Raw genomic sequence first — 14,119 nt, forward strand, 5'->3', positions numbered from 1 at the left:
AAGATGACTCCACATAGCCCAATCCTGATTCCAAGTCTCTGAGGGTAAGGCCCTAAAAGCCTGTTTTTTCTTTTTGTTTTTATTTGTTTTTGTGTGGTGGTAGTGGTACTGAGGATAGAACCCAAGGCTTTACAAGATAAACAAGTGTCCTACCACTGAGCTACATCCCCAGTACCCCCATCTTTAAAATAGTTTAATCTATGCTTTCAAAAAATACACCTTGTAGTTCTTCTGCTTGCTGAAGTATGAGAACCTTTACACCAGAACAACTATAAGAGTGAATGAAAGGGAGTGAAAGAAATCCTGACAAGCAAAAGTAGGCAAGATTTGACTTTTAAGGATTTAATATCAATAGGGGAACAAGATTTTAAAAAGGTCAGTAGGGAAGGATTGTGAATATTGTTTCAATAACTCCAAGTCTTTCCTACATCAACTTCAGTTAGGCTGGTTGCATCAGTGTGCTGATAGTTTCTTCTACCTCTGAGAGCTTCTTCAAGATTTGGTTGACTTTGATCTCATCAAACTCCAAACACAGAAATTCAGATTCCTGTAAAACACAAAAGGATGTTTTAGAAGAGATCCCTAAGATAGCTAAAGTTTTTCATCTGGCAAGCTCCAGAGTCCCAATGCAGCAAGTCCAGCTCAGGTCTTCATACCTAAGTGATATATTACCCCATAAAGCAAATCCATATTATACTCTAAATGAAATTGCTTGTATGATGGTGTTTCATAAAATGTAAAGAGATATACAGATCTCAGGTACTCTCATTATGAGGACTATAAAAATTTCTTCCCATTTGTCATCTAATGTCATCCTATAATAATTTTAAGTAATTACTCAAATATTGCTATTTTACAGATGAGAACTCTAGGGTACAAAAAAGTTAACCTATATCCAAACAAATTAGAAAATGGCAGATTGGGATTATGAACTCCCAGTGTTGGGTGACTCCAAAATCCATGCTATCTCCACAGCACCCTGTAGACTAACAATGAAAGAAGGATTTTGATTTGCAAGTTTGTCTGGGTTAACTCAGATTTAGTGGTTAAGCCAGAAATTGTTACAAATTTCCTTGGGAAACATTAGTCAGACAATTAAAATACCCAGATATTGAAACAGCAACAAATATTTCTCGGGTCTTTCCACTTACTACAAGATATCTCTCCTAAGGTTCCCCAAATAAATTCCCTTCAATCAATGTTAGGATTACTAAATAAATCATATATATATATATATACTTGTCCGATATACATGGCAGAATTTTCATGTATATTGGACAAATCCTAGGTCTGCAATGTTTTGAGAGAAAGGGGAAAATTACATGTATCCAAGAATGACAATATTCAAGATCCTTAAGAAAAATAATCCACTAATTTTACAGTAGTAAGAATCCAACAAGATCATATAACCCAATTGCTTTGTTTTCTAGATAATGAAATTAACATTCTGAGCAAATTAAATAACATGCCGAATCACTCTGTTTGTTATTGCAGAGTCACCAGTTAATGCTCTCTTCTCTACATTTTCTTCTTTATATATTAAAGGAGATCAGAATATGTCATCCCAAAATATGTCACTTTGGAATATGAATTATTTTGTCAACTAAGAATCAACAAGTGGAGAAAGTCTTCTTAAAGTTTCCTTTATCTGAATAAAAAAGCAGAAACTTCTGAGAAATGAAGACTGCCTTATATAAATCCCTCCTTTGATGGAGTTTTATGGAAATAAAGAAGATGGAAAGTTGGCACCAAGATGAGTCTGCATAAAACAGGCTCATTAGCTGGACCTGAGGGTAATCCCAGCTACTGAGGAGGCCATGGCATAAGAAATAAAGTTCAAGGCCAGCCTGGGTAACCATCAGAGACTCTGACTAATAAAAGAAGAGAGGAAAAGAACTGGGAGTATAGCTCAGTGGTAGAGAACTTGATAGTGTGTGCAAGGCCCTGGGTTCAATTTCTACTGCAAACAACAACAGACAAGCTTTACTAAAAACCCTAATCTACCATTAGTTCCCCCATATAGTTATCTTCCCATAATTTAGTACCCCTAGTCACTTCATAATTTATCACCCTTTTATTAAGATGGTATATAAGATTTCAAGTCTAACTGCCTCTTTGGATTTTTAAATATATATTTTTTTCCTGTATAGCCCTTGTGAATATTGAATATATCAACATCAGTAAAAATTGTAACTTTTTCTCCTGTTGATATTTTCTCAGTTTAATTTATAGCTTTCATGCAAAAAACCAGGAAGGTGGAGGAAAAGCTTCTGTCCTACAATACCACAGCACTTCCCACTCCTATCCCCAAATGGGCTGGTAACCAACAAATCTCTTCACCGCCTAAATCCTTAATGTTTTAGATCAAACTCATTTCCTACCAGGATCTGAAAGTATAATTATTATTAGTCTATAGAATAACTGAAGGTGGCTATTAAGCAAATGTTTGGTTCTTTCCATCTATATACTAAATAACTTCTTTGTGTATAACTTCCATTTAAATGATCTTATCTAGGCCCTATAAGCTATACCTGAATCTTCTGCAAAACAATAAAATTATAAAATAAAAAGATAAAATAATAAAATTAGAAAATAAAAAGACATGGCATTAAATACTTAAGTGGAAACATTTAGAACAAATTCAACTGAACAAAAATTCTATAATTTTCTATGCTGTTACTATTTCTCACTTAAAATTTCACAAAGCTGTAATTAATTTATTGATCTCATTTATCAATATAATACAAATTTGGCAAGTTCTAATGTATTGTGTTTTCTTTTAAAAATGATAAAACTGGTGAAGTAGGCTACCAATTTCATTTCAAAGCATCTCTGTGCTTGCCAAGTAGACAAAATGAGCAAAGTTAACCCTCCCAAACTATATATATATATATATATATATATATATATATATGGAGAAGTTATTGAAATTAAATGGTGGCAGACATGTCCAGGGAATATTGCAGGGATTTGACCCCATTATGAATCTTGTGATAGATAAATATGGAGATGGCAACTAGTGGGCAACTGAACAATATTGGAATGATGGTAATATGAGGAAATAGTATCATGTTAGAATCCTTGGAATGGGTATAAATAATGGCTGTTCAGCAGAGAAATACATGTCCTCTCTCCAAACAGCCTATTTAACTAAGACATAAAAATCAGGTCATATACATTTTCATGTTAAACTTTTTATTAAATAAACTTTTAATAGTTAGAAAAAAAGAGATAAAGTTGGGGGAAAGAAGGTGTCAGTAGGAAACAGTACCTTAGAAAACCAGTACTAATTAAAGAGATTCATGTAAAAAAGCTGGCTAGGTTTTATAAGACTCATTTGCAAAATTTTCTTTTGGTTTCATCAGTTGTTATAGAGACTACTTACTGAACATAAACTCTGGCCATAAAGCCTGTTGTCTGGCCTGTCTTTTCATAAATTTAAATAACTCTCCGACTTACAGGTATGCAATCTGTATATTCTGTGTTTAACAACTAAGAGACAAAGAACATGGAAGTAGAGGTTAAAATTGGCACTGGCTTCTTGAGATACAATTTTATAATAAATAAGATTTCCAGTAGTTCTGAAATTGCCCATCAGAGAAATTCAGAACATCTTGATAAGTAAACTTGTATTCTCCACTCATTTCACAGTTACTGGGGTTTTCTCAGAATTATCATTGATACTGCTCCTTAACTCCTTCATGATACCTTGAATCCCAAAAATAGCTCCTCTGCAGCAAAGATATCCAAGTTCCTAAGTAACCATTTATTGAAAATTAAAATTTTATAGTTCCCTGAAAACTGTGCTGATTATTCTCCATTTGTCCTATCATATCCATTCTCTACCATTCTGTGCCTTGTTTCATGTCCTGTGAAGCTGTTTTCTGAAGGCACCGTCACTCTTTTGGTCTCTAGCTGGGTTTAGGCAAGAAGAGAGAGAGGTCATAAACTTTTATTCCCTAACCCCCAACTCCTCTTCTTCTACCATTTTCAACATTGTCTATGTAGGGATATTATTTCTTATTTTCCTACTTTACTTACTGACCTCAATTACTCCATCTGATTCACATAGAGCGGAGTCTCTTCAAGTACAGTATAATGGAATACAAAACCCAAAGAGGAGGAGAAGAAGGATTTTTTCATGCCTAAATTGATAAGCCTTTTCAAGTGATTCCCCTTTCATGGGGAATATGTACAAGACCCCCCAGTGGATGCATAAAATCACAGATGGTAGTAAAACCTAAATACACCATGCTTTTTTCCTTTACATATGCAAGCTAACTTACTGCCTTTTACATCTTAATGAAGCACTTATGTTACACTATGGCTGTAATTTTTCTAGTATGAGGTGTGACAATAAAACTAGCATGAATTTCTTTTTCTTTCTTTATTACTTCATGGATAGAAAATTTTATTCTCACTGTGGACTTCCATAACCTCAACATATAATTTCTCTTATTGATAACTTCTCATTTGTTATTTTATTATTATTTTTAACTGACACATAAACAAATTATATATATTTACGGGGTAACGTGATATTTTGTTACATGTATATATTGTGTGGTGTTTAAATTGGATTATACATATCTATTTCCTCAAACATTTATAATTTCTTTATGGTAAAAACATTGAAAATCCTTTCTTCTGGCCTTCTGAAATATAAAAAATATCATCTCTAGTCATTCAACTGTGCAATAATATACCAGAATGTCTTATGCCTATCTAAGTATAATTTAGTACCTATTGATCAAACTCTCCATCTTTCCTTCTCCAATATTCTCTGCAGTCTCTGGTAACTACCATTCTATTCTCAAATTCTGTGAGATCGACTTTTTTTTTTTTTGGTGCTGATAATTGAACCCAGAACCTTACACATATTAAGCACACATTATCACTGAACTATAATAAACATTTTATTTTTATTTTTTAGTTTAAGGTGAACACAATATCTCCATTTTATTTTTATGTGGCGCTGAGAATCGAACCCAGTGCCTCATGCATGCTAGGCAAGCACGCTACCACTTGAGCCACATCCCCAGCCTGAAATAAACATTCTTAAAATATTTTTGTAGTTGTAGATGGACAACACACCTTTATAATATTTGTTTATTTATTTTTTTACATGTGCTACGCAAATGCTCTACCACTGAGCCACAACACCAGCCCTGAGATAAACATTTTAATATTCAATATGAGTGAGATCACATAGCACCTGTTTGTGCCTGACTTATTTCATTTAACATAATGTCCTCCTGTTCCATACATGTTGTTGCATATGACAGGATTTCATTCTTCGCTATAGCTGCATAGTATTCCATGGCATGTGTGTGTGTGTGTGTATGTGTGTGTGTATATACACACACACACACATATACATACATACATACCACTTTTTAAAAATCCATTCATCTATCAATGAACACTTGTCTTCATTTCTGGTTATTCAAATAGTACAAAATAAACATGGGAATAAAGATGTCTCTTTTGACATACTGATTTCATTTTCCTTTGGTATATACCTAATAGTGGGATTTCTGGATTTTATGGTAGATCTAGTATTAATTTTTTGAGGAACCTCCACAGAGTTTTCCATAACAACTGCACTAATTTATAATTCCCCCATAGTGTGAAAGTGTTCCCTTTTCTCCACATTCTTACCAGCACTAGTTATCATTTGTCTTTTTTTATCATAGTCATTCTGATTGATATGAGATAATATCTCATTGTGGTTTTGGTTTGCATTTTTCTGATAATTAGTAATGTTAAACATTTTTTTCAAATATCTGTTGGCCATTTCCATGTCTACTTTTGAGAAAACGTCTATTGCCCACTTTTTAATCAGGCTATTTATTTTTACTATTCAGTGGTTTGAGTTCCCTATATATTCTAGATATAACCTCTTATCAGAAGTATAGTTGACAAATATTTTTCTCCAGTATTGTTCTCTCTTCACTATGTTGATTTTTTTTCCTTTGTAGAGAAGAAACTTTTTAGTTTGATACATTTGTTTTATTTTTACTTTTGTTTCCTGTAGTCTTGACATCTTGTTCAAAAAATTCTCAAACATTCCAATGTTCTGAAATGTTTCTCCTATGTTTTCTTTGTTTTGTTTTTAATGGTACTGGGGATTGAATTCAGGGTCTCATACATGCTAAGCAAACATTCTACCACTGAGCTGTATCCCTGGCTGCTTCTAGTATATTTATTTAATTAATTTATTTTTGGCACCAGGGATTGAACCCAGGGATTGGTACCAGGACTGAACCACTGAGCCACATCTCTAGCCCATTTTTATTTTTAAATTTTGAAACATGGTCTCACAAAGTTGCTTAGGACCTTGCTAAGTTACTGAGGCTGGCTCTCAACTTGCAATCCTTCCTGCCTCAGCACCACCCCCAGTCCCACATTTATTTATTTTTGATACTGGGAATTGAATGCAAAGGTGCTTTGCTACTGAGCTGCATCCCCAGACTCTCCCCACCTTTTAAATCTTTTTGCTTTGAGACAAGGTCTTGCTAAGTTGCCCAGGCTAGGCTCAAACTTGCCATCCTCCTGCCTAAGTTTCCAGGTTGCTGGAATTACAGGTGTGCCACCATGCCTGGTTCTTCTAGAAGTATTTTAAGTATTTTCAGGTCTCACATTTAAATTTTTAATCCATTTCGAGTTGATTTTTTGGCATCTGATGAAAGACAGGTCCAGCTCATTCTTCTACACGTGAATATTCAATTTTCTCAGCACTATTTATTGGAAGACTGTCCTTTCTGCAAGGCATGTTCTTAGCACTTTTGTCAAACATCAATTGGCTGCGGTGGTGTACACCTGTAATCTCAATGGCTTGGGAGGCTGAGGCAGGAGGATTGTGAGTTCAAAGCCAGCTTCAGCAATTTAGCAAGGCTCTTAGCAAGACCTTGTCTCTAAATAAAACATAAAAAAGGACTGGGGATGTAGCCCAGTGGTTAAACAATCTTAGGTTCAATCCTCAGTATATAAAAAAAATCAATTGGTTGTAGATGCATGAGTTACTTCTAGGCTCTCTCCTCAGATCCACAGGTCTATATATCCTTTTTGTAAAGGCAGTATAATGCTGTTTTGATTACTACAGTCTTGTAGTATATTTTGAGGTCAAGTAGTATAATCCCTCTTGCTCTGTGTGTGTGTGTGTGTGTGTGTGTGTAGCAGCCACTGGGACTGAACCTAGGGGCTTATGCATATTAGGCATATTCACCACTGAGCTACGTCCCAGATTTTTATTTTTAGTATGTATATATGTATTTATTTATTTATAGACAACAGGTCTTGGTAAGTTGCTTAGACTGGCCTCAAACTTGGCAATCCTTCTGTCTCCATCTCCTAAGTAGCTGGGAGTACAGCCATGTGCCTCTGTCTGGTTTCTCTTGCTTTATTCTTTTTGGTCAAAGTAGCATTAGAGTTTTGTGGTTACACACAATTTTTAGAATTGTTTTTTTCTAGTTCTATGAAAAAATGTCGTTGGTATTTTTATAAGGATTGAACTGAATCTATCAATTGCTTTGGGTAATTGGAACATTTTAACAATACTGTTTCTTCCAATCCATGAACATAGTATGTTTTTTCATATGAGTGTGTATTTGAGGCTACTATAAATGGAGACTATTTTCTTGATTTATAGTTAATTTGATATTGGTGTATAAAAAGGCCACTGATTTTTGTATGTTGATTTTGTATCCTGCAACTTTGCTCAATTTGTCTATTAATTCTAATAGTTTTTGGTAAAGTCTATGGGGTTTTCTAAATATAAGACCATGTCATCAACAGTTATAATTTGACTTCCTCTTTTCTAGTTTGGATCCCTTTTCTTTCTCTTGATTGGTGGCTCTGGTTAGGACTTCTAGTACAATGCTGGGCATCTCTGTCTCAGAGCTTAGAGATTAATCTTTTTTTCCATTCAATATGATATCAACTAGCTTATTATATATGGCCTCTATTATTTGAAGACATGTTCACTCTACTTAATTTATTCAGTTGTTGTCATAAGGCATTATTGAATTTTATCAAATGCCTTAGATTCTGCAGCTACTGAAATCATCATATGCTTTTTGTCCTTCATTCTGTTGGTGTATTTAATTATGCTTACTGATTTCTGTATGTTGAAACATTCTTATATCCCTGGGATGCATTCTACCTGAACAACTTTTTTTTTTTTTTTTGAGGCGGGGGTGGGGGGATGGCAGGAGAGTGTGCTGGGAATTGTCTGGAACATGCTAAGCACAACCTCTACCAGTGAGCTACACCCCTAGCACAAAGGTGAATAATCTCTGTTTAATGTGTCCTAGATTTAGTTTGTTATTATTTTGTGGAGGGTTTTTCCCTTCATGTTTATCAAGGATATTGGCTTAACAAGCTTTCTTTTTTGTTGTGTCCTTGTCTAGTTTTGGTATCAGGGTAATGCTAACCTCACACAATAAGTCTGGAAGAATTCCTTCTTCAATTTTTAGAATAATCTAAGAGGAACTGGTATTAGGTCTTCAAATTTGGTAAAACTCAGCAGCAAAGTCATCTGATCCTGGGCTTTTCTTTTATGGGCAACTTTTTATTACTGATTCAATCACATTAAGTGTTATTGATCTGGTTTTCTATTTCTTCGTGATTCAATCTTGGTGAGGTTTATGTGTCCAGGAATTTGTCCATTTCCTCTAGGTTATCAAACTTGGTGGCTATTATGGTTGGCATATAAGGTATTCCCCCAAAGCTCATGAGTGAGACAATGCAAGAAAATTTATAGGTGAAATGACTGGGTCTATGAGAGCCTTAACCTATCAATATCCTAATCTACTTGAAGGTTAACTGGGTGGTAACTGTAGACAGGTAAGGTGTGCCTGGGGGAGGTAGGTCACTGGATCTGACTATATCACAGCAATCCTGCAAAAGGTTTTATAGAAAGAGATTAGAATTATTGGGAGAAACTTGAACTGTTACTTCACACAACTATTTTTGAAAATTAAGCCAGAAAGACCTTTTATTTGAAATATTTTCCTCCCTTCAATGAAAAGGACTACATTATGTCTTTGAAACATAAACACTTTTGACTAGCAGTAATGCAGTCCATAACACTTTTAAATTAAGTAAATATCAGGAGATTTGGCCAAGTGAATTGCTCAGTGGTAGAGGGCCTTGGTTTAATCCTCAGCACTAATAAGAACAACAACAACAACAATGATGACAATGATGATATCAGATTTTTTTTTTCTCCCAGAAAGAATGCACTCAAGTAACCTGCCGTAAAGCTCATGGTTTACACATTAAGAGGGGGTTGGGGGTAGAGGCTGTACAGGGGGGAACAAAACATAAAAGGAGGAAAGTACCAAACGCAAATCCCTTTCCTTACCCAGTAGCCCCTATCAGATGCACACACATATCCATAGTGAAATAAGTTCAGTTACTCAGATCCCTTGATTCATACCCTCCCTGTCCTTCTAATTACCCATTCACTAAGGCTGCTAGGCATTAGGAAAATCTAGGGACCTTACAAAAGGGAAATTAGCAAGATAAACTCAAAAAAATGTCTAAGCTTTCCATTGCTATAACACATACCACAGATAATCAACTTATTTTTTTTTAAAAAAAGGTTTGTTTTGGTTCACAGTTTGGAGGTTTCAGGCCATGATGGATTGGTGCTTCTGCTTTGGGCCCAGGATGGCATAGTATCTTAGTGTAGAAGTGCTTGGAGGTAGTGCGGGCCTATTCACTTCACACAGGGAAGTGAGACAGAAGCAGGTAGATGGTCCCACTATCTTACTCAAGGGCATACCTGCAATGATCAGAGGACATCCCACTAGTCTTCACTTTTAAACTTTCCATCATCTCTCAACAGTGCCAAGATGGGGACTGGTCTTTTAAATAGAAGGACCTTTGGCGGACAAATCAGATCCAAACTATAGAAAAACAAGGCTGACTTTATACATACACACCCACAACCACCTACAACTTACCCGCAAAATACACATCCTTTTGCTCCTGTGTTTTCACTTTTATCTATAGGCTTGGGGCTGTGAGCTAACAAGGCAATGAAACTGCAAGAACACTGTCAACTCTAAGTTGTTTTAATTTCTAAAAAAGAAAAAAAATGGGGGGCTAGGGTTGTGGCTCAGCAGTAGAACATTTGCCTAGCATATGTGAGGCACTGGGTTCATCCTTAGCATCACATAAAAATAAATAAAAAAAAACAGAGGAATTGTGTCCATCTACAACTAAAAAAAATTTTTAAAAAATGGAATATGTCAAGATTCTTCTCTAGGTTTAAGATTTCTTAGCTGGAAACAAGCTAGAGACATGATTTAGAAGAAAACTAGACAAGCTTTTCCTGCTGATGTGTGGACAAAAGAAACATGTATTTTGGCTCAGGCAACGCTGACTTATTTCTAAAAGAGAGAAAAATAGTTTTGTTCTTACAAGAATGGGTGGAGTGGACCTATCATTGGATAAATTACATACAGTTAAAGATTAGCAGGGTGCAGTGGTGCATGCCTGTAATCCCAGCAGTTTGGGAGGCTGAGATGGTAGGATCCCAAGTTCAAAGCCAGCCTCAGCAACTGTCTGAAAATAAAATATTTTTTTAAAAGGATGGGGATGTGGCTTGGTGGTTAAGTACCTCTGGGTTCAATGTACCAAATAAAAAGATTAACACTATTATTTTCCCCCAGAGTGTTCAAAACAGCCTGACATGCATTCTACTCCCCATGATAAGTCAGGGAATAATGAAAGATAGACATACCATTGATCATCATTTTACTACAAGAAACCAACCAACCAACCCACCCACCCAGAGATGCCCCAATTATGGAAAGGCCAAAATTTCCAGTTTGATGCAACCCATCTGACTCTTGAGTCTGGTCACTTTTGAATTTGATTAGGGTACATTTAGTAAAATAAAAATTCATTAGGAATACTAAATTTTATGTTGTGTATATTAGCATGAGGATCTAAGTAAACCTTTACAGAAAATTTTAGAAATATTCAACAAAACAAAACAAAACGTAGCCAAGTTATATAAACACTAAAAGCTGAATACCAATGAATCACTCGATAATTTCTATATTTTTTTCAAAATCATACCCCAGTTCATTTTACAACTTCTAATTTTTTTGGGGGGGGCGGGAATTAATGTTTAGCTGTTAAGATTTTCTGTATTTTGAAAACCTTTGGCTGAAAAATATTTTGGTATAAAATTATTTTTAGGTACTCTGGTTTGATCTGCAGGAAGCCACACTAATTTTTGACAATGGACAGAGTACCTAAGGAACAACTATTAAATAGCTGCAAGGCAAACCACATTGAAGGAAGGAGAAATTTCACTTAAATCTTTCAGAAACCAAATGACAAAACTCCTAGAACATTAAAGAAAGAATGTTGGGCCTGGAGTTGTAGCTGAGCAGTAGAGCGCTTGCCTTGTACATATGAGGCACTGCATTTGATTCCCAGCACCACATATAAATAAGCAAAATAAAATAAAGGACCATCAACAACTAAAAAAATAAAAGAAATAAAAAAGAATGTTGCTGATTTTAGATTGAAATTCAAACTGGAACTCATCATCATTCCTAATGAGGTAAATACTAGAGCAAATTCATTTGCAAACAGTCCACAGTATATTTACATGAAAGGAATTGAGATTACCCCTCCCCCACAAATAAAAGTCATCTAGAGTTACCATACTTGAACATCATTAGTGAAGCTGCGCAAACTACGCAACAGCACTTGCTTTCTAAGGGGTTTTTAATAACCTACAGATTAAGATCAGAAACATGGTGTAATACATCTAATATAAAAACAGGAGAGCAATGATGAATGACAAACTTCTTGGCAGGAAGGAAGGCAGAAGTGGTACCAATCAAACCATTTCTGGGATTGTGGGTTTTCTTCAACTAAAGGAAGAACCAACATGCTCTACCAACAGCGCCATCTATTTATTTCCAGCATTCTCAATGTGGTTTAGGTTATTAATGACAGTATCACTAAGCAGAAACAGGCATAGTTTGAAAATAAGAAAGCAACATATCTCTATCCCTTCTCTAGAAGAAACAAATAAAGCTATGTAAGAAAGACAAAGTTTGAAATGATCAAGGACAGAAAGATTTTCAAATTCAGAATATGTTAATTCAGGGAGAAAAGTTTTATATTTTGTTTTTGGTGGGGAATTGGGGTTGTTGGAGATTGATTTTGGGGGTTCCCAACTGCAAAATGTCTTCCAATTTGTACCCCTGTATTAGTTTTCTAGGGCTGTCATAACAAAATACCACAGATTGGATGGCTTACACAACAGAAATTTGTCACCTTTCTGTAGCTTAGATGTCCAAGATCAATTGGCCAATAGATTTGGTTTCTTCTGAGCCTTTTCTTTTTGACTTGTAGATGGTCATCTTGTCATGTGGTTTTTTCCTCTGTGCACAAGCACCTTTGGTGACTTTCTCTTCTCATTAGGACACAACTCATTTAGAACTCAGCACAATGTCCTTTTAACTCAGTAATCTCTTTAAAGAATTTATGTCCAAGAATAATTGTATTTTGTAGTATGGAATGGAATTTCAACATATGAATGGGGGGAACACGATTTAGTCAATAACAACCCCTAGTGCTTAGGGGGTCCTTCACCTATCAAGAATCTGGTATTTGTGGTTGATATGACGAGGACACCAACCTTACACTTCACTTTTAGTTTGCTGCTCATGTTGTACAAAAATCTCTAGTAGTTAGTTCAGAAATAAGAAAAAAAGAATACAAATACAGAAAATCTATTTGCTCATTGGCCAGGTCTGCCATCCCAGTTTGACAGAAGCCATATCTGGCCTCACCCTCACTGAACTTTATTTTGAAATATCATTTAATCTATAGTGCTGCCAGGACAGGGATTAGATAATGGCACAAAGAAATCTCTCCTAATTACATCCTAATTACAGCTCCTTCTTACATCCTATTAAGTGCCTTGCCTACCATGTTGTGTCCTAAAGTCTAGACTTGGGATTTGGCACATATTCTGTGACAGAATAATGTGGGCCTGAGGGAAGGAGAAAGGACTTGTAGTCACACATGAAGTTAGTCAGTTACTTGCCCCTCTAGTAAGAAGTAGCTTACTGCAAACTTCTGGAGGTGGTATGCAGGGGGAAAAGAAGAGAGGAGGTTGCATCTTTATAGTCTAGAGTTGAATTCTGACATAACTTGCTGGGGACTTTGTTAAAATGCAATAATCAGCCCTCACATTAACACAGTGCTTTAGTTTAGAAAGCCCTTGCACATGCATAATCTCATTTGATCCTTATAACGGTTTTGTTAACTAGGAAGAAACAAAGCCAGAAGGTAAGCTTCTCTGATCAATTATAAAAGTGACAAAATTTGCTCATCTGACTCAAAGCAGATCTTCAAGTCATATCTGGCAGAAAGACTGTCAGAAAATGTAAGAGAATTTGCAGGCTTTGATACACTGTGACCCTATTAATGGGAAAAAAATAAGCATCATTTATTTAAAACTGCCCAAAGTCTATAAACTACAATTTAAAAGTTTATTTCTTTGCAAAAGACACAACAAGCAAGCAGGTCCTAACTAGGGAAGAAGTATGATTCTTACTTGGTCATTACCATTCATGCAGTAGACTTTGGAAGTAGTGAAGGGAACAGAGAAGTTTGGAGGTAGATGGGATACAAGGATCGTCTCTGGGCCACTGGGAGAACAGATAAATTTGGAGGTAGATGGGATACAAGGATCATCTCTGGGCCATTGGGAGAAATGAAATGCCACTATTAAAGAAAAATAAGCATGAAAGATAGGAGTTGAGATTGTAGGAAAAGGCTGACAAATCTGAAGACATCAGCAAATTCAAGGAAAGAAAATTATAGTTAAAATAATAAAATATAATAACATTAATAAGTAATGATAATTAACAAGGGCTAATGTATTGAATACATACTAAATATCAAACTTTGTACACACATTATTTCATGTAAGGATAATTTTATCACAAGGAAAGATAATATATAACTTGTTCAAAGCCACACAAGTAGTAAGTGGCAGAGTCAGTTTTAAATCCAAGACTGTCTGGCTTTAGAACCTGAGCACTTAACTATTTGACAAAACTGACTCACATTT

The 14,119-nt window shown here is 35.4% G+C and overlaps 1 protein-coding gene and 1 pseudogene across 2 annotated transcripts in view; one reads left to right on the plus strand and one right to left on the minus strand.

Annotated features, from left to right (window-relative positions):
- Positions 1-326: 326 nt before the first annotated feature.
- Positions 327-14,119, minus strand: part of Commd1 (copper metabolism domain containing 1) — a 171,774-nt gene continuing 157,981 nt past the window's right edge. For both annotated transcript variants that reach the window (XM_040271269.2, XM_005322051.4), the window contains one exon: positions 327-547. In XM_040271269.2, coding sequence (XP_040127203.1) covers positions 493-547 — 55 coding nt within the window. In that variant the 3' untranslated portion in view covers positions 327-492. The remainder of the gene's footprint in view (positions 548-14,119) is intronic.
- Positions 2,907-3,096, plus strand: LOC120884978 (small nuclear ribonucleoprotein G pseudogene; annotated as a pseudogene).

Source organism: Ictidomys tridecemlineatus, chromosome 12 (genome assembly GCF_052094955.1).
Source record: "Ictidomys tridecemlineatus isolate mIctTri1 chromosome 12, mIctTri1.hap1, whole genome shotgun sequence".
In the NCBI taxonomy this organism is placed as follows: domain Eukaryota; kingdom Metazoa; phylum Chordata; class Mammalia; order Rodentia; family Sciuridae; genus Ictidomys; species Ictidomys tridecemlineatus.